We start from the raw sequence: 21,085 nt of genomic DNA, 5'->3' as shown, positions 1-21,085 counted from the left end.
TTGAGGCCTACCAGGCCTGAATTCAGCACAGCTCCATGAAATACCCTCACTACAGGACAGGTTATCCCTAATACTAACGAATCTATCCCCTAGGCTATGTGTGCAAGCCCTGATCTATGGGGAAGAGCACAGAATCATGTCGAAGTGCCTAGTAAATAGGCTCCATTCACTACTCTAACCCTTAGGCTTGAATGGTAAGAGACTGAAGTCACATTCAATCACTTGTTAACACAAGAAGGCCGGGAAAATCAAGCAGAACACATGGTCAGTGGCATCACTCATGACATCACTGATGACATCATCCTTGTGATAGAGTGGCGGTCGCGCGAGTTATAGTTATCTGAACTATCTATAACGGGAGAATTTCATTGGTTTTTTACGAGTGAAATGTCCACCTAACTATAACATGTGTGAAACCTATGGTTTTTTAAGTGAATTTGCAAGGTTTTTTAAATGCTAATTCCTAACTATAACGTGTGTGAAACCTATGGTTTTTTAAGTTAATTTGTACGGTTTTTTAAATGCTAAGCTATGTATGTATTATTATATTTTTTTTTTAAAGGTTTTTCACCATGCGCGCACCCTGCGGTTTTTTTAAACAAACCAAAACGTTTTTTTCACCCTTCGGGGTCCTTCAGGGACCCCCTGACAAAGGCTAGGGGGTCAGGAACTCTCTACCCTGCCCCCTTTTCACGTTCGCCACCTCTCTTTTTCAGTGTCGCACCCAAAACAAACAAAATGGCGGCCGACACTTCCTGATTTTGACCGATTCGAACGTTGACTGACATGTAACCACCAATCAGAATTACGCTCGCGCACGTAAGGGTGCGCCCACGGTGCGCCCACGGTGCGCCCACGGTGCGCGCTTATAGATATTTATGTACTTTTAACTGCAATTTTCTCAGGAACTACTGTACAGATTGACTCCATATATACAAACGGCACATGCCTGACCTGAGGACTACCTCTCTGCCAAATTTCAAGTAATTCTGTTCAGCCGTTCGGGCTGTACCTTCGACTAAAGGTCCTACGGGAAAATGCATGGAGAAAACGCGTTTTGGGACCCCCCTTTTTTTGTGGCCCCCAGCTTGACGAATCACCCCGAGACTTTCAGGGTAGGAGCTGAGCGGAGCGCCCCATTACTTTTGAAAATTTCGCGAGGATTCATCAACCGGCGCCAAAGTTATTCAAAATAGAATTTTGAGATTTCCTATGGAAACTCGGTCTTAACTATAACTATCTACTGGCGACCGCCAGTAGATAATATATTATCTACTGGCGGTCGCCAGTAGATAGTTATAGTTACAACCTAGTTTCCATAGGAAATCTCAAAATTCTATTTTGAATAACTTTGGCCCCGGTTGACGAATCCTCGCGAAATTTTCAAAACTAATGGGGTGCTCCGTGCAGCTCCTACCCTGAAAGTCTCGGGGTGATTCGTCAAGCGGGGGCCGAGAAAAAGGGGGGTCCCAAAACGCGTTTTCCCCATGCATTTTTCCATAGGACCTTTAGTCGCAGCTACAGCCCGAACGGCTGAACAAAATTACTTGAAATTTGGCAGAGAGGTAGCCATAAGGTCAAGGAAGTGCCTTCTGCAGGTCTGGTGTAAATCTGTTCAGTATTTCCTGAGAAAATAGCAATTAAAAGCATATCAATATCTATACGCGCGCACCGTGAACGCACTGTGCACACACCCTGCCGTGCGCGAGCGCAATTCTGATTGGTTGTTAGATGTCGGTAAACATTCGAATCGGTCGAAACCAGGAAGTGTCGGCCGCCATTTTGTCTCTCGCAGTCTGAGGGGGTGAAAAAAAAAGGTGGAGAACGTGAAAAGGGGACAGACTGGACAGTTCCTGACCCCCTAGCCTCGGTCAGGGGGTCACAGAAGGACCCCCAAGGGCGAAAAAAACAATTATTTTTTTTTTTTTAAATTCGCGAGGTGCGCGCACGGAGCGCGCATGGCGAACCGTGGGTGCTCGGTGCGCGAAGCGCACGGAGCGCCCACAGCGCGCGCACGGTGCGCGCACGGTGAAAAACCTGAAAAAAAAAACCATTAATAAATACATAACTTAGCATTTAAAAAACCGTACAAATTCACTGAAAAAACCATAGGTTTCACACACGTTATAGTTACGAATTAGCATTTAAAAAACCTTGCAAATTCACTTAAAAAACCATAAGTTTCACACAAGTTATAGTTAGCTGGACATTTCCCTCGTAAAAAACCAATGGAATTCCCCCGTTATAGTTAGTGCAGGCACCTATAACTCACGCGACCGCAATCCTCTGCTGATGACGTCAGATATTACATCACTGATGACATATGTATCTTTATGAAAAATAAATATTTGTAATATATGTATAGCTAAAGATTAATGGAAGAAGACATGGGTAAATAAGTGTCTAAATACAGTGATGTAATATCTGACGTCATCAGCAGAGGATTGCGGTCGCGTGAGTTATAGTTGCCTGCACTAACTATAACGGGGGAATTTCATTGGTTTTTTACGAGGGAAATGTCCAGCTAACTATAACATGTGTGAAACCTATGGTTTTTTAAGTGAATTTGCAAGGTTTTTTAAATGCTAATTCGTAACTATAACGTGTGTGAAACCTATGGTTTTTTCAGTGAATATATATATATTGATTTTCCTATCTATACATCCTCTATATCACTTAACTTTCGATATTTTGGTCCAAACGACATTCTTATATCATTATATTTTTTATTTCCACTATTCAGCAGATTAATCCTATCACATCTCCATCATCACTGCAAACACCCTGATTTCCCGAAATTCTCTTGCTGAGGTTTTTTTTTTTTTACCTTCTTCCCTCTTCTCAGTGTCTTGATTTCTCGGGCTCCGCACTGATTTTGACTTGTTCTTTTTCTATTTTAGGAGGAGGCGCAGCGGTGCCATAGCAGTCTGGAATCCTTGAAGTAAGTGGACCACTATGGAATCTGGAATGTTGTAGTGGGTCAACCTGATTTGATATCCCAAATAACTGGTTAACATATCCACCACTCAAATTACTTTCATATTTCACTACACTAATTCACCACTAATCCTTTATGGGTTCTGGAGTAACGTGCTACTTGCCGAAAAAGCGCTTTGCCACATCATCAGGGGTAGTAGGCGCTATATAAATTCATTTACAATACAGTACAATACAATACGATACAAATATTCTGATTGGTTCATTAACCAAATTCATAAGATCCGTTTATGGTGGTATACACAGGATTCTGGTCCTAGGTCGAGGAGCATGGGCGTACGATCGGGTATGATAGAATATATATCTATTGATTGCATGCAGATCATATTCATGCGTGGTTACAATGCAAATAATTATAAAACATTCTCACGAATGACATTCGGATCACATCAATGAATATGCTTTACATATAATTTACATAGTTATGAGCTATGCATGTGGTGCTCAATTGATAGCTGATCTATGTTGCTTTTTACACAAATGTCTCAGCTGACCTTGTGCTTCCTTCAGTAATTTAACGGTGTATTGTCTATTCATGAAGGCTGTGCATCCATCATGGAACTCTTTTTGCATAATGGTCTCTATAGATGATGTTCTGAGGCAGGCTGGAACTGAAATGAAATGCTGAAATGCATGTTTTCACAGAAGGCTTTAATGTGAATTGAATTTTTCAATTATAAACTTCTTTGTCTATTTGTGTACTGCCTTTTCATGCTTATTATTTTGCTTTTCTTTTTTTCTTTTTTTAATTCTTGTTTTATATGTATCATTTCGTGCTTAGAAGTCCGAAGCGTTCATCTTCCTTGAGGTTAGCCTCTTCTCCAACTTCAGGTTAATGATATTTCATCAAAAGGTGCCCTAACATATGTCCACAAATAGATAATCTACTCTCAAAATATATATGTGGCCTTTAAATGTAGTTTTATGTACCAAAATATAGTTTAATAGTATATCTGCCAGTAGCGGAAAAAATAAATGGAACATTGCTTAAGAATGAAAACCGATAAACTTTAAAATATTTACAGAACTCAATCATTAATATTCTTTACATGTAGATATTGATATGTTGTTGCTTTGGTGGTTTGTGTTTGATATTCGTTACACTTTGTCAGTCCTGTGTTTGTAAGGCTTTCTGCACTGTGCGCCATGAACTTGACAGAGTGAAATATTTAGTAGTTACGAAGACCAAATATAACAGTTTTTAAAAATGTGCTTTTAAATTTTTTTTATGATCAATGTGTGCAAATACATGAAATGTTCCAGTGCACATAATGTTTTAGTTTTTAGGTCTCTCTTGCGACAGCGCATGTGCTATCCCATGCGCTCTCGCTTGCGAGACATATAGTTTTCTGCAAGGAGCTTGGGACCCACCCTGCATACCATTCGTTGTCTTCATTGTCACTCCTGCTGCCTGTTAATTGGCCAGTGTGTGCCGGCTTCACTTCCTTTTCTTGCGCATGGAGCATAGACCAAGTACTGATTACTTCATCTTAATTAGTGTCCTACCTCTGGTCATGTTGTGATTGAGGTACTTTTTTTCTTTCTTCTTTCTGTCGTGTTGCTTCTTTTTTGTTTCTTCTTCCCATTGTGTTGCTTCTTATTGTCAGTGTTGTTTCTTGTCTCCCACAACCTAATTGTCTGTGTTGCTTATTCCCTACCACCCCACCCACCCATTGTCCTTGTCGGCCCTCCCACCCTCCCTCCAGTTGTTCAAGTTGCCCACCCCTCACCCTCCCGAAGGAAAAAATTATTAGCACTATGACGTGGCCAGCATTGACTGCCTCATAGCGCTGCTTTTTTCTAACTTTTAGCAATGCTACTATACAAAATGGCTAAAAGACATTGTCAAAGCCAATAGTTCTCACATAGGCAAGAACTATTGGCTTTGCCAATGCTTGTTTTATATTTCCTTAAATGTTTTACTATGATTACCCAATTTGATCAAGCGGGAAAACAAGGATTGGTCTCAGGTTTACTGGTTTCTCAATATGCAATTCACCCACCTGGGGCCAGATGTACGACCCACGAATTTGCGAGTCGCAAATTGCATCGCATATGCGACTCAGAATTTGTGACTCGCAAACTGGGATGCACAACAGTGTCTGAGACACTTTGCATATTCCCAATGAGGTCGCAAATTGCATGCCTCGTGCATATTAATGAGGATGTCGCAATTTGCGACCCCATTGGGAATGGCTGGCACTCCCACGGATGGTGGCCTGCTGGGGTCAGCAGACCACCATATTTGGGACTGCTTTTAAATAAAGCAGTTTTTTTTAAATACAGCCCGTTTTCCTTGAAGGAAAAGGGGATGCATTTAAAAAATAAAAAACAACCTTTTCAGTTTAATTTTTTAAGGGCAGGCGTCCCTGGGACCACTGCCTGCCCTTAAAAAATATTTTGAGACCCACTCACAAAGGGGTCCCTTGGGGACCCTTTCCTGTTTGCTAGTGGTTTACCACTCTTCTGTGAAGGGTGGTAAACTGCAACTGTTTTTCAACTGCATTTGCGGTCGCAAAACAGTCATACACAGCTTCAGGAGTCGCTATTAGGAAGGGGAACCCTTGGAACGCCTATTCCTAATAGCGAGTCGCTAATCCTATTTTGCGAGTCGAAAATTGATTTGCGATTTGCAAAATAGGATTAGTACATGGGCCACACGTTTTTTGCGGTCACAAACGGGTCTAAATCCCATTTGCACCCGCAAAAAACATTAGTACATCTGGCCCCTGATGGCTCCACCTTTCTCTCCTTTTTAACATAAAAGGTCCATGCTTTGTTTTTAATTCTTGGCACATGATAGCAGATAAAGGGTGTCGTACAGAAGCCACATTAATGCTCGACTCGTTTTGGGCTTGAGAGTTCAAGAGGACCTTGAGGTCAGCCAGAGCCGGGCCAGCCTTAAGTGGCTCGCCCACCTCTACTAAACTGCATAGGTTTACCACATGAAATTAGCTAAATACTAGATGGTGGAAACAGGGCTGTGTAGGTCGGTAGCCAGAGAGGAGCTTCAATCGATGCCACATGTGCTTTGCCACCAGGGCCCTGAGGCTTGAAGGGCCACCAAAACCTGATTATTGCTGTATTTTACTATTCAATCAGCAGCGAAACAGCCCATTTTCTTCCTCGCAGTGGGGCCCCATGACACAATGGCTACGCCACTATCTGTAGCAATAAGGCACAGCTGCGCTACTGTTTTAATGCAATGTCGAAAGCATACATTTAACTCGAAATTTCTCAGAGGATGAAGGCGTGAGCAAAGATTGCCTCTCTGGTTCCGAGCTCTGTTGGCTGCAGCACCAACTTAGAGAAAATCGAAATTACATATATGTGTTTTAGAAAGTGCAATTGCGTGAAAACAGGCAAGGTACGTGGAGGGCCCCCCTCCGGACTCAATCAGGATCTCTCAAGCCAGAGTACTGTACTGAGGGCCCCCCTCTGCACCGCGGGGGCTGCGGGGGCCTGTGTTATGCCACTACCTCTTTTCTCATCTGTCCTCTACCGCACCGCACCCTTGCATTAGCAATTCCCTCCATTTCTCACACACCATGGCTGGAATGGTGTGGGGGTCATCCTGCGTTTGTGTTTTTCGGTGACCCCTGACAGGCTTATTTATCTGCCAGGATTAACAAAATAAAAAAAAAAAGAATGAATACATCCATGTATGTAAATAGATGTCCATATAGGCACATACAAGACCTTTGGGTTAGCCTTCTTCTGTCATTGGCCTGTCTGTCATTTCCACTGGGCTTCATTTCATGACAGTGTTCTGCACGGGGTAATGGTTTAATCCACATCAGGCATTAGCTTTTTGCCCTGTGAATGCCAGCAGTTTCTAATCACATGTGCTCATCCATCTGAAAATGAGTGGGCTTTAGTGTCAGGGCTAGTTGGCCAGTCCTTTGGTTTTCAATTTTCTCTTTTTCTAGTTCTCCTTTCATTTCTTTGCTTCTTCTTTTAGTTTAAATTTTTCTTAAGAGGATTCTAAAGCTCTCTATTGCTCACCAGCTTGACGCTCATTTCATCTGTACTGAGCCACATCCCACGTGGACACTTCCTGTAAGGCAGGTGACAATTATAGAATGCTGGTGTCCATACTGTGTTATTGTTTTACCATTCCAAGATAGGAAACCTATTGGCACTAAATGAGGCGACTTTCCCGGATCGTTAAATCAACGATAGACTGTGTACAATACCTGTGCAAGACAGACACCCGCAGCTATGTCTAGTTTCGTTTATGCAAGCAATACCCGCCATATTCAGACAGCAGCGTGTATTCTTTTAATTTATCGTGTGAATTTTATTGTGAGTGTGTGTGTGGGGGTGTGTGTTTTGTGGCCTGCGGATGGATGGATGAATGGATATATGAGTGCAAAGATGAGTGACAGAGTGCATGTATGATGACCTATAGAGTGCCCAAACCCATCAATGACACAAAAGGAACTTTCATTCATAAGCCGGACCTATTGGCATTGCCAATGCTTGTTCTATTTCCTACTCCAGTTGGGGCATCCTGAGCAGGATTTTTAGTTTTGCCACACGTATGTCATGTAACAAATGGGATTCATTTTGGGTACCACATACACTCCATATTTGTCCCAAGTTTCCAAGCAACCCATGAATAGCTGGGGTTCCCTGCAGATTTCGATGGAATGATGTATCCTTGGCATGCCTGGTTCTATGACTCTTCCCATTCAACGTGTTCATTTACATTGGTACCTCTGCTGTATATTAATAATCTCATCTGAATATAATTAACTGGATTCATTTCAATCAGACTCATGCTTTGTGAAGCTTAATTAATGTTTTCGTCATAATATTGAACTGGGAATTAATTTGTTTTACAAAAGTAGAATCAGTTTGAGGCCTGCTAATTTGTAAACTTACTTTCAGTGTAGAATCTGACTAAATATGTCTTAAACATTTACATGGGGATTTCCACCCACTTACTGGTGCTAAAAGTGGCAAAAATACAGTGGCAGCTGGCATCTACGGGGCAGGGGCGGGAGCGTGCACGCAAAATTAAATTAAAAGACTTACCAAACACGACATCCTCGTCTCCGGAACTCTTCTTTCGCCAACGCCCACAGGAACCAGATGCTGGCTTTGCCAATCCTAGCGCTACTCTCACCAGCATGAGAGCAGTGCTAGGATTGATGAGATCGGCCTCACTCAATGCTCCACAGCGCTCTGGAGGCTTTGGCTTTCTCTAACCCAGCTGTTTTAAGACAGCTGAGTTAGAGATGTTTAAAGTGCGCATGTGTGACTGATGTCTCAAGATGGCCAGCCAAAAAGACATGTGATCTTTAAAAAGTGTAATACCAGCCCACCCTCCTCGCTGCTGCTGTCACTTAGGAGTGGCTCCGTCCTGACGCTTGGCTCGGGAAGAGGGATGAAAAATAAAATGGTAATAAATTATAATTAGGGCTTTGGGGGGAATTTAAGTGGGGCGACGATCCTCCGCCCAAGCGAAGGAGCCGCCCCTGGATAATTCATACCTAGTTTTACACTATTGCCCATTAGGAGAGGAGGGTAAATTGCAGTCGATTTTTTTTGTATCGACAAGTACGTTACCTTCATGTTACAACTGGTGGTAATGTCCTCTATAGAAATGTGCACAAACGATAGATAACGGTCTGTGTAAAACTGCTGCAATGAACGTTTGTGCGCATTCCCCATTCATTTGAACATGGGTGTTGTAGGAGAGTGGAATCTGACTAATGGTTGCCCCCAACTTTTTGCCTGGTACTTAAGTGGTTTTTGACTAGTCTGGCTGGGATCCTGCTATCCAGGACCCCAGCCTATCTGCTTTCTCCCTAAAACTGTTGTGAGTACTCTAGGTACAAACATAATTGGATGCTGGACATGCCCTACCAGTCCCTTGTAGATGGTACCCTAGGTACCCAGGGCATGGGGCCCCCAGTAGGCCTACCAGGGCTGCAGCACTTATTGTGCCACCCTGGGACAGCCACCCAAACTGACACCACCAGGCCACTACTGTAGCCTGGGTAAGGTGGTGCTAGCTCCCCTTACAGGGACGTAGGTACCCTATGTCCCATACCATACAACACATATACTCTCATAGGTCACCCCTATGGCAGGCCCTGGTAATCCTACAGGGCTGGGTGCTGAGGTATGTGTGAGGGGGGACCCCTACGTGAGTAGGACCTCTCTGCAACCTTCGTAAAATCGTTACTGGGTTGTTTGTAGTGTAGCCATACCATATACTCTTAACCGCATTATAAGTTATTGCGTCATCGCTGTAACTTTGGACTGGCTACACAGAACCATATCGTGTTTGGTGTCAAACATGAAGGAATCATACCCCCAGTCCAGCCATGGGCATGGGGGCACGATTCCCCCTTGCTAGGAGGGTGATATGGGAAAAGCGGTAGAATTTGGAAACCAATTTAAAAGTGCACATGTACCACAAAATGGCTACTGTTCGCCACCTACACGACTCTGGCTGGCTGTTGCTGGGGAAAACCCCAGCCTCGCCATCTGGACAATAGGGCTCCTGTGGCAGGGAGGTGCCAGCACCTCCCCAGACAGGATATGTGGATTGGAACAGGGTGGGTGCACCAAAAGTCCATTCAGAGTTGCACGTAGGCAGCTGCTGAGCCCCAATTCTGCATACACCGCCTGGAACCGGTTCAGGGGCATCCTGCCCCTCGCCCAGGCGGGAACCACACAAAGGGGAGGGGGTGTAGCCACCCTTTCCCGCCTCTACTCTGATTGGTAGGCTCTATTTTGGACCATCCCCTAATCTTGGGGATATATGGGAATAACTTTGCCCTAGAGCCTTAGATTCGTACAGGACTTCACAGAACTGACCTTCGACGAGCTGCTGCCCAGCTGACTGAAGAAATCTCCCTTGGGATAAAGGAGTTATCCCCCTGCTTGGCAGGCACCTAAAAGACTACAAGATACCCGGTTGGAACTTCGTTGCTCTCACGACCTTCGACGCCTTCCAGCGACCTCGAGGTGGGTCTCCAGTGCATCCCAGCGTCCTGTGAGTGTGCCCAGCAAGTCTGAGCACCCTGGACCACGTGGGTGTCGAGATCCCCGCATACCCCGAGACACCGGCCACCTCTTGTCCAGCACACGACCCCGACCAGTGGGGAAGTTGTGCTTTGGCCCATTCTTGAGCCAACCTTCAAGCAGCATTTGTGCCGACCCTCAGCTCCCTGGCCCGCTCCGGTGGCCCGTGGGAGCCCTTTTACGCACTCCATTTTGCTGCCTTCCGCGGTCCCTTGTCTCTCGACTTGTGGGCCCTGACGGAGGACAATCTTCTTTTCTAAGAGTTCCCCTGGTTGCTCCAGGCCTGCTCTACGCTCCCTGCAAAGGAGAGCACCCTCAGACCACGTGGGTCTGCACCAGCAGCTACTTTGTTCATCTTGCGTGGGTTGCGGTTGCCAATGCTTAGTGGATCCAATCGGGACACTAACACCGCAGCGACCCTCAGCCAACGTGGGACAGTCGCCCTCCAGAAGCTGGCCTTCCTTGAAGCCTCCCGGAGCCCGTGACTGCAGAGCCCAGCTGTACCTTCCACACCTGAAGCACCCGACATCCACGAGCTCCTTCCTGTGAGCTCCCTGGTCACTGTGCTGTGACCCAGACTCTGTCCCCTCTGCTTTCAGGTTCATCTTTGTCTTTTCTTCAACTTTAATCTTCACGACTTCAGCGACACTTCCAGCTAGCAGCAGTTTGGACTCCTTTTCCATAGAGAATCAGCCCGCGACCCGACACCAGAATCGACCTATGCACCCGGCTTCCCTGGGGCAGGTAACAGTGGTACTTCGGTACTTCCGTGGTGGTGGGCTCTCCAAAGCCTTAAGTCTCAAGCCTTAACTTTGTACTGTTGTTAGAAGTGTCCTTAAACCTTAATTATTCAACCGCGACATTCTCCATAGGCTAACATTGCGATCCCGACAGCAACTTCTCGCACTGCACACGCCTCCCGTGGGTCCCCTTCCTCTTAACTGTGGGTGGATTCTTAAGGGGCCAGCGATCCTGAATGCCCTAGGCATTGCCTGTAGAATTGTCGTGGTTCTTATACCACTATTTTAGTATATGGTTTGGTCCCCCCCTGGGGCCCATTGATTTCTGTGCTATTTATTGTGTTTAGAAATGCTTGTTTGAATTGTAACTTTGCCACTAGCCACATAAAGTGACTGTGGGATTCTGTCTAGAATAAATACATATATTTTATATATATACCTGTGTGGGCTACTCTTTCATTTGGTTATTCAAGAGGTTATTATGGTAAAACAATAAGCTTAACACTCCTTCAAGACTTAGCCTGAAGGCTGCTCTCCACAGCTACCACTAGGATAGCTTTCTTTAAAGGTTGTCTTAAACCTACCATCAATAGGAGTCGAATTGGACTGGTGCAAGGTGTCCCTATAACTAGGAACAGCATATGCCAGGCCAACTTCTCACATTGGTGTGCAGCGGTTGGATTCAAGCTTGCCATTGTTTTACCAGATAACAAATTGAATTTCTAAAGTGAAAGCCACAAGGTACCAAAGGTACATATAAATTCAAGCTAGAATACAATAAGTTCTACTGAACTTGGAGTTGTGTGTAGAGGGTTTAGCACACCTTGACTACAACTCAAGAGAGGGTTCAGTAGGCCACACTTAGTGTAGGTAGATACATCACTACACTAAACATGTCTTCAGGTGGCACTAAGGCTATGGAAGGACCCCAGAGGGTCCCAGTAGATAAGTATGATAATTTCACCTTTGCAGAGCTCAGGGAAATGTGCACCCTTAGGGGACTGAAGACAGAAAGAGGTGCCAACACAAAACGTCTCAAGGAGATCCTGCTCATAGCAGACTTTATGGAGTCCATAGGATCCAGAGGGACGGACAGAGTGGGTGGGCACCCCTCAGAAGAGGACACTCCCAGAGTGGAATCTGAAGAGGAACAGGAAGAGGATGAAAATCCTGACCTGGAAGAAACAAACCACTCACAGCATGGAGGTGAAGGCCCAAGAGGCACTCCCTCCACCCTTAAAAGGGGAGTGGTGGGTCCAAGAAGGAACAGATCCCCCTCAGTGGGATCCAACCATTCTAAGGGATCCACAGGGTCCTCTGCCTCTTCTCAGAGAAGAGAAACCTCTCATGAGAGGAAATGCAGACTGATCAAATTTGAGCAGGCTAAGCTTGAGCTTAAAAGAGAACAGTTAGCATTAGACAGGGAAACCCTGGAGCTTCAGAAAGCTTCAAGAAAGTGGGGTCTAGAGATCCCTGGTGGCAGTAATGAAACCCCTAGAGTTAGAGAGAGAGTCCCTGACAATAGGAACCTCCACAAGATTGTGCCCCCCTATCAGAATGGGGATGATATCCACAAATGGATATCTGCTCTTGAAAGGGCCTGTAGAGTACAGAGGGTCCCTGTAGAGCAGTGGGCAGCAATCCTGTGGCTCTCCTTTTCAGATAAAGGGAGAGACAAGCTCCTCTCTGTAAGAGAAGAGGATGCTGATGATTATTATATCTTGAAAGCTGCTTTAATAGATGGGTTTGGCTTAACCACTGATCAATACAGACTTAAGTTCAGAGACATCCAGAAAGCACAGAATCAAGATTGGGTAGACTTTGTGGATTGTGCAACCAAGGCACTGGAAGGTTGGTTAAATGGCAGTAAAGTTAATGATTATCAAGGATTGTATAATCTCATTATGAGGGAGCAGATTCTTAATAATTGTCAGAACCAACTTTTACACCAGCACCTGGTGGACTCTGATCTGACCTCTCCCCAAGAATTGGGAAAGAAGGCAGACAAATGGGTCAGAACCAGGATTAGGCCTAAGAACCAAGTTGGTGACCAGAAGAAGGATTCCACTAAGCCCAAAGAGAAAGGTGGGGATGATAAACAAGAAAAGTCCTCTGAAGGGCCCCAACAAACCAGTGCTGGGGGTGGGTCCCAAAATACTTCCTCTAATACCAAGAAACCATATTGCCATGTGTGTAAGAAACCTGGCCACTGGAAAACTGACTCCAGCTGTCCTAAGAATGGCAATAAAGAAAATGTTCCTCCAAAACCAGCTCCAACACCTCCTGTTACTACTAGTAGTAATCCCCCAGGTGGTGGGAGTGCACCCAAAAACTTAGTTGGGTTCTCTTTGGGGACACCAGTGGACTCTGGCCTAGCCAGGTCCCCTGCATTAGCAACTATGGTCTGTGATGGTGGCATGGGGTTTGCCAACTTTACCATGAGCCCCAGTATTCTGGGCAGGTACAGACAAGAACCAATAATCAATGGTCAGAAGGCTGTGGCCTATAAGGACACAGGGGCCAGTGTCACCATGGTGACCAAGAGGCTAGTGCCCCTAGATCAGCTTTTACCTGGGTTTAGCTATCAGGTGACCAACATTGATGGAATCAGGACAGATCATCCCATGGCAGTGATAAATCTCAGCTGGGGAGGAGTCACTGGCCCCAAGAGAGTGGCAGTGTCCCCAAACTTGCCTGTAGATTGTCTACTGGGGAATGATCTAGAAATCTCAGCCTGGGCTGAGGTTGACCACAAGGCCCATTTGAAAATGGTAGGAATTCCTGAGAGAGTGGATGAGACCCTAAGGGCCTCACCTCCACCCCAGGAGGAAATAGAAAGAGTGAAGCCTGAAACTATGGATCACTCTACACAAACAGAGAGCATAGGGGAGGAAGAGCAGTCTTCCCCCCACCAGACTACAGGTAAAGGTCCAGTTTCTCAGGGAACTGACCCTGCCCCTTGGGAAGTAACTGCCCCGGAAGTGGACAGGCTTGGCCTGCCCACCTCTCTGATGGCAGGGGACCCTTCCAAGGTGGTACCCAGTCTGGAGCAGGTATCCTGCCCCTCTCTACCCTGCCTCAGTCAGCCCAGGGCTGCAGAGGTCAGGGAGGTCAGGGGACCCTTATTGGGCCCCTGCCCAGAGGAACCCCCTCATCAACAGATTAGGGACACCCAGCAGAGTAGTTTCAGCCAGGTGAATATTCCTCTACAAACTGAGGGATCCCCCTTACCCCTAGGTATAGGCACCCCTCAAATGGATGTTGTTGAGCACAGGGAAACCTGGGGCCTAGCCGCCCCAAACCTTCCAGTGCCCTCCACTATTCCAGCCAAAGGGATCCAACCCCCAGCTGTAGGCAGCCAGAGGTTGACCCTTAGGGCCAGATATGACACAGTCATGGGCAGAAAGGCTTCCATAGTGGCCAGTGATCTGAGGAGGTTGAGACCAACCCAAGTAGGGTCTCACTTCCAGACTCAGACACCCCACCAGCCCACCTCTGACCCAAAAACCAATACAGGTAATTTCCCTAGACTTTGGAGAAACTCTAGAACCCCTTGGGGTAGGATTTCCCAAGTGGACCATGACACAGGGAGCAACCATGTTAGTACAGGTTCTTCCTTATATGGCCACTCAGGAAATAAAGGCTTATCTGGACAAGGTTAGCCTTATCTCCTTTCGTTTGGGGGGGGGGGTTATGTAGGAGAGTGGAATCTGACTAATGGTTGCCCCCAACTTTTTGACTGGTACTTAAGTGGTTTTTGACTAGTCTGGCTGGGATCCTGCTATCCAGGACCCCAGCCTATCTGCTTTCTCCCTAAAACTGTTGTGAGTACTCTAGGTACAAACATAATTGGATGCTGGACATGCCCTACCAGTCCCTTGTAGATGGTACCCTAGGTACCCAGGGCATGGGGCCCCCAGTAGGCCTACCAGGGCTGCAGCACTTATTGTGCCACCCTGGGACAGCCACCCAAACTGACACCACCAGGCCACTACTGTAGCCTGGGTAAGGTGGTGCTAGCACCCCTTACAGGGACGTAGGTACCCTATGTCCCATACCATACAACACATATACTCTCATAGGTCACCCCTATGGCAGGCCCTGGTAATCCTACAGGGCTGGGTGCTGAGGTATGTGTGAGGGGGGACCCCTACGTGAGTAGGACCTCTCTGCAACCTTCGTAAAATCGTTACTGGGTTGTTTGTAGTGTAGCCATACCATATACTCTTAACCGCATTATAAGTTATTGCGTCATCGCTGTAACTTTGGACTGGCTACACAGAACCATATCGTGTTTGGTGTCAAACATGAAGGAATCATACCCCCAGTCCAGCCATGGGCATGGGGGCACGATTCCCCCTTGCTAGGAGGGTGATATGGGAAAAGCGGTAGAATTTGGAAACCAATTTAAAAGTGCACATGTACCACAAAATGGCTACTGTTCGCCACCTACACGACTCTGGCTGGCTGTTGCTGGGGAAAACCCCAGCCTTGCCATCTGGACAATAGGGCTCCTGTGGCAGGGAGGTGCCAGCACCTCCCCAGACAGGATATGTGGATTGGAACAGGGTGGGTGCACCAAAAGTCCATTCAGAGTTGCACGTAGGCAGCTGCTGAGCCCCAATTCTGCATACACCGCCTGGAACCGGTTCAGGGGCATCCTGCCCCTCGCCCAGGCGGGAACCACACAAAGGGGAGGGGGTGTAGCCACCCTTTCCCGCCTCTACTCTGATTGGTAGGCTCTATTTTGGACCATCCCCTAATCTTGGGGATATATGGGAATAACTTTGCCCTAGAGCCTTAGATTCGTACAGGACTTCACAGAACTGACCTTCGACGAGCTGCTGCCCAGCTGACTGAAGAAATCTCCCTTGGGATAAAGGAGTTATCCCCCTGCTTGGCAGGCACCTAAAAGACTACAAGATACCCGGTTGGAACTTCGTTGCTCTCACGACCTTCGACGCCTTCCAGCGACCTCGAGGTGGGTCTCCAGTGCATCCCAGCGTCCTGTGAGTGTGCCCAGCAAGTCTGAGCACCCTGGACCACGTGGGTGTCGAGATCCCCGCATACCCCGAGACACCGGCCACCTCTTGTCCAGCACACGACCCCGACCAGTGGGGAAGTTGTGCTTTGGCCCATTCTTGAGCCAACCTTCAAGCAGCATTTGTGCCGACCCTCAGCTCCCTGGCCCGCTCCGGTGGCCCGTGGGAGCCCTTTTACGCACTCCATTTTGCTGCCTTCCGCGGTCCCTTGTCTCTCGACTTGTGGGCCCTGACGGAGGACAATCTTCTTTTCTAAGAGTTCCCCTGGTTGCTCCAGGCCTGCTCTACGCTCCCTGCAAAGGAGAGCACCCTCAGACCACGTGGGTCTGCACCAGCAGCTACTTTGTTCATCTTGCGTGGGTTGCGGTTGCCAATGCTTAGTGGATCCAATCGGGACACTAACACCGCAGCGACCCTCAGCCAACGTGGGACAGTCGCCCTCCAGAAGCTGGCCTTCCTTGAAGCCTCCCGGAGCCCGTGACTGCAGAGCCCAGCTGTACCTTCCACACCTGAAGCACCCGACATCCACGAGCTCCTTCCTGTGAGCTCCCTGGTCACTGTGCTGTGACCCAGACTCTGTCCCCTCTGCTTTCAGGTTCATCTTTGTCTTTTCTTCAACTTTAATCTTCACGACTTCAGCGACACTTCCAGCTAGCAGCAGTTTGGTCTCCTTTTCCATAGAGAATCAGCCCGCGACCCGACACCAGAATCGACCTATGCACCCGGCTTCCCTGGGGCAGGTAACAGTGGTACTTCGGTACTTCCGTGGTGGTGGGCTCTCCAAAGCCTTAAGTCTCAAGCCTTAACTTTGTACTGTTGTTAGAAGTGTCCTTAAACCTTAATTATTCAACCGCGACATTCTCCATAGGCTAACATTGCGATCCCGACAGCAACTTCTCGCACTGCACACGCCTCCCGTGGGTCCCCTTCCTCTTAACTGTGGGTGGATTCTTAAGGGGCCAGCGATCCTGAATGCCCTAGGCATTGCCTGTAGAATTGTCGTGGTTCTTATACCACTATTTTAGTATATGGTTTGGTCCCCCCCTGGGGCCCATTGATTTCTGTGCTATTTATTGTGTTTAGAAATGCTTGTTTGAATTGTAACTTTGCCACTAGCCACATAAAGTGACTGTGGGATTCTGTCTAGAATAAATACATATATTTTATATATATACCTGTGTGGGCTACTCTTTCATTTGGTTATTCAAGAGGTTATTATGGTAAAACAATAAGCTTAACACTCCTTCAAGACTTAGCCTGAAGGCTGCTCTCCACAGCTACCACTAGGATAGCTTTCTTTAAAGGTTGTCTTAAACCTACCATCAATAGGAGTCGAATTGGACTGGTGCAAGGTGTCCCTATAACTAGGAACAGCATATGCCAGGCCAACTTCTCACAGGTGTCAAACGGGCACAAATCCGCCCGCAGCTTTGTACAAAGGTGAATTGCGCCGTGGGTGCTTGAGTGTATAATCCACCTGCTCCCTATTAACCCAGGCAGTTGCCGTGTACCACCACCTGGTGGAAGGTGCCTGTGCAAAATAGGAAACATTTGCAAATAAAAAAAATCACAAATTGAGTGCAAAACCTGATCATATTATTATTAGCTCTGCTCTGCAAATCGGTTGTTTAAGCACTTCAGTCACCGGGGACCGAGGTGTTTTAGCTCCAGCATTTACCACTTGTGTTTAAATAGTCCTCTTAACATCACATTTATCATTTGACAGCCGTACATTTAAGTACATTCCCTGTGCTACAGACGCCTTAGATGGTATAGCTCTGATGGATTCGCACGTTCATGGATGGCGCTGGTCAAACCCAAGAGAGTAGCTAGGGGGAAAGGAGAAGGTAAATTGGTCCTGTTGTAAAAAATGTTTCTGATCTCACCTTCTCTCTGCTCAAGGTATGATCATCACCTCCTGAGTGGTCGAATCCGCCCACTTCAAGATGAGCTGGAAGGCCTGCAAGCAGAAATTGGTTTTGTCCGTAAGGCTGCCCACGAAGAGGCCCGCCATGTTGTGGAGCAAGCCCTTGAGAAGCAACGTGCCCTCGTGATCTCAGAGCAGGTAGGTTGTGATCTCTTGTTCACTTTGCACAGTCACGTGCTTAACAATCCATGTCCAGGCCAGACATTGACTAATCACATGGATTCAGAACTACTCACAAACATGCATGTGTGCACGCACGCACATGCACACCCACGTCCACACACATATAGCGCACAAACACACACACACATAAGAACAAATATGCACGCACATATACGCAGAGAATTTGGGGTTACTAGTTTGACTGTGACTGTTGGTAGGGAAAATGCAGCTTGAATGGTAAAATTAGTCAATAGTGCAAAATTGGATTGGAGTATAAAGGCAGGACCATTTAAGCAGTAATGTGCCTTCTACAGTGCAAGACCAGATATGCTGTATTAGGAAGGCCACTTGAATTAAGCAATGGTTCAGCATTTTTCTCCATAGTGAATTATTCAAAAAGTGATGGATGGAATGCTTGAATTAATCTCAACCACTGGTAATTACATCGGGCCACATCCCAAATCCTTGTTATTTTGCACACCATGCCACCTCAGTTTGGACCCAACTATATGCAAATCAGTTTTGACCCTTATTTTTTGATGTCCTAAGTGTGACGGGTATGCCTAGTTTTGGGCCCGTGCTCACTGTGCCACTGGACTCTTGAGCCCATAATAAGGGCGAAACCAGTCCTGGGATGCTTGTGTTCCGGTTCTGAGAGGACCTGGCCTGGCAGTTGGGACTGGACTGTTCCTATTGGAGCAGGGTCAAGACTGATTTGATTATGACTGGGTCCAAACTGAGGTGGCATGGTGGGTAAAAAACGATGGATTGGGATGCGGCCACAAGTGATTGCCAGTGGCTGATATTGATTCAAGCATTTCATCCATCTCTTTGTTTTTGATGCTCTTTCTGTGACGGGTATGCCCAGACATGGGTCCCGTGCTCACTGTGCCACTGGAATCAAGCTATACCTGGGTGATAAGCCCGAGTAAGGTCAAAACAGGCCCTGGGTTGCTTGTTTTCCGTTTTAGGGAGGACCTGGCAGTTTGGGTTGGATTGTTCCCATTTGAGCAGAGTGAAGGCTTATTTGCATATGGCTGGGTCCAAGCTGAGGTAGCATGGTGGGCGAAAAACGATGGATTGAGATGCGACTACAAGCGATCGCCAGTGGCTGAGATTAATTCAAGCATTCAATCCATCACTTTGTTTTGTGATGCATTTTTCTCCATAGTTGTGAATTTATCCTTCTTGTCACATGATCTGTGATAAGCTAAATAATTTGCCTTTTCATGCTGCATAACTTTGTTCTCCACTGCCGCATAATACATGTGGCCTTATCTATAAGGCACATCAAGTGGTGTTGCAATGCGTGTTTTTTTTTGGGTTATATATTTTTATTGAGAAGTACATGTCAGTTTATAAACAATACATTTAAAAAAGGAGTATAAACACATTAAATTATGGTCACACAAAAAATCACTATGAAATATTAACTTCTCAGATTTCTAAATATAAAAAAGATAATACAGATATCAAAATATACAATAGTTGAGGTACTCATAAAACCTGGAAAGGAAGAAATAGGAAAGGTGGACTAGGGAGGAGATGATATGTATTATAGATAGTTGGAAGATAGTAGCGATAATACCATACAAATCTAATATTTCAAGTGAAGATATTTCCACTAACTCAACAGTTTCCAATAGGTGAACAGTAACTCCTAATTCAAATAACAGTGTTACTGGCTAAAGCATCAACAGTCCTAATGATAACATCAACAGCATGAATGTAAATAATGATGGTAATGAATTAATAAGGAAATGAAAAAGAAGTGATTCCCTTATTGTATTTCCTAATTAGAAGAAAAATCTGAAATATTACCAGAAATAGAGTATTAATTAGCTAGAAAGGGGGTTCCAAATTTGGATGAAAGTTCCAACGTTGTCCTGCAATCTATAAATGAGTTTTTCATATGATGCTATTTTATACATTTCAATAAGCCGTTCATCATGTGTAGGGCATTGTGGTGTTCTCCAATGTCTTAATATACAAATTTTCCCTACAGTGAGTGCAATAGCTATCAACCGTCTTGTATGGTTTGTGAGATTTGGGAGACCAGTAACATCATGTAATAGAACTCATTTTTCCGTTAAAGGAATGGACACTTGTATAGCTCTGTGTAGCGATGCAGTTATGGAAGACCAATATTCCTTCAAAATTGGGCATTGGAATAAAATGTGTAGTATATCGCAGTCCTCCTGTGGGCACCTCCAACAGGTAGATTGGTGTAGTAAACCTGCTGACTTGAATTTTTGTGGTGACCAGTACCAGTTATGAAGAATTTTGAAGAGAGTAAATTTCATTCTGGTCTCTCTGATTCCCTTATCCATGTTCATAATAACATCCTCCCATTCCTCATCAGAATAAGCTACAGTAATTAACCCTTGCCCTTTGACATGAAGTTGTGCTAGTAATGGGTATGAGTGTAATTTATGCAGTATGAGATTATAAAATCCAGAGACTGCGCCTTTGAATTTCCCCCCAATTTTTAAGTATTGTAACACTGGGGAATCCTCACCTATCCAAGGATATGGTCCTAGTCTACGAGATAGGGCTTGTTTTAGTTGTAAGTATTTCCCCTCTAGGGAGTTGAAATTCTATCTGAAACATTTCAAAGGTTTTAAGCTCACCTTCTAAAGTGAGTAAGTGATCCAATGTTAGAATACCTGCCCTTTCCCATATATCCCAGGATATAGTCTGTTTACCAATTCTAATATGACTGTTATGCCATATGAGGGGCCATGCCATGCAGTCTTGGGTAACTCTTAAGGAGTTCATGTGCATGTATCCAAATCTTAAGCACAGATTTAATAATAGGGTTGGAAGTTTGTAAAGCAGGTGATTTATGAGTGTAAAACATGTGCAAACCTAAAGTTGCCTGGATAGTTTGTCTTTCAATGAGAACTAATAGTGGGAGATCATCCTGTCTGGGCCAAAGATACACCAATTGAGATAAATGGAGGGCTGTATAGTAATGCTCAATACGCTGTAAACTAAGACCCTCATATCGCCTGTGAGCAATCAATTTTGAGATTTTAAGTCTAGGTCTCGGGGATCCCCAAATAAAGGTTTTAATACCTTTGTCAATATCTCGCAATATTGATATTTTAACTGTCAAAGGCAACATACCTAAAACATAAGTGAAACGGGGCACTATAATCATTTTCACTGCCTGT

At 45.7% G+C, this 21,085-nt stretch overlaps 1 protein-coding gene across 1 annotated transcript in view; it reads left to right on the top strand.

The window, feature by feature from the left end:
- The window catches only part of LOC146812663 (SUN domain-containing protein 3-like), a 134,630-nt gene that overhangs the window by 85,723 nt on the left and 27,822 nt on the right, over window positions 1–21,085 (top strand). Inside the window, exons 5-6 of the mRNA XM_085619771.1 lie at window positions 2,901–2,941; window positions 17,723–17,885. Of these exons, the coding sequence (XP_085475897.1) occupies window positions 2,901–2,941; window positions 17,723–17,885 (204 nt within the window). The remainder of the gene's footprint in view (window positions 1–2,900; window positions 2,942–17,722; window positions 17,886–21,085) is intronic.

The sequence above is a fragment of the Triturus cristatus genome, chromosome 7 (assembly GCF_964204655.1).
Source record: "Triturus cristatus chromosome 7, aTriCri1.1, whole genome shotgun sequence".
Lineage (NCBI taxonomy): Eukaryota > Metazoa > Chordata > Amphibia > Caudata > Salamandridae > Triturus > Triturus cristatus.
This window is presented reverse-complemented; position numbering and strand designations above follow the sequence as displayed.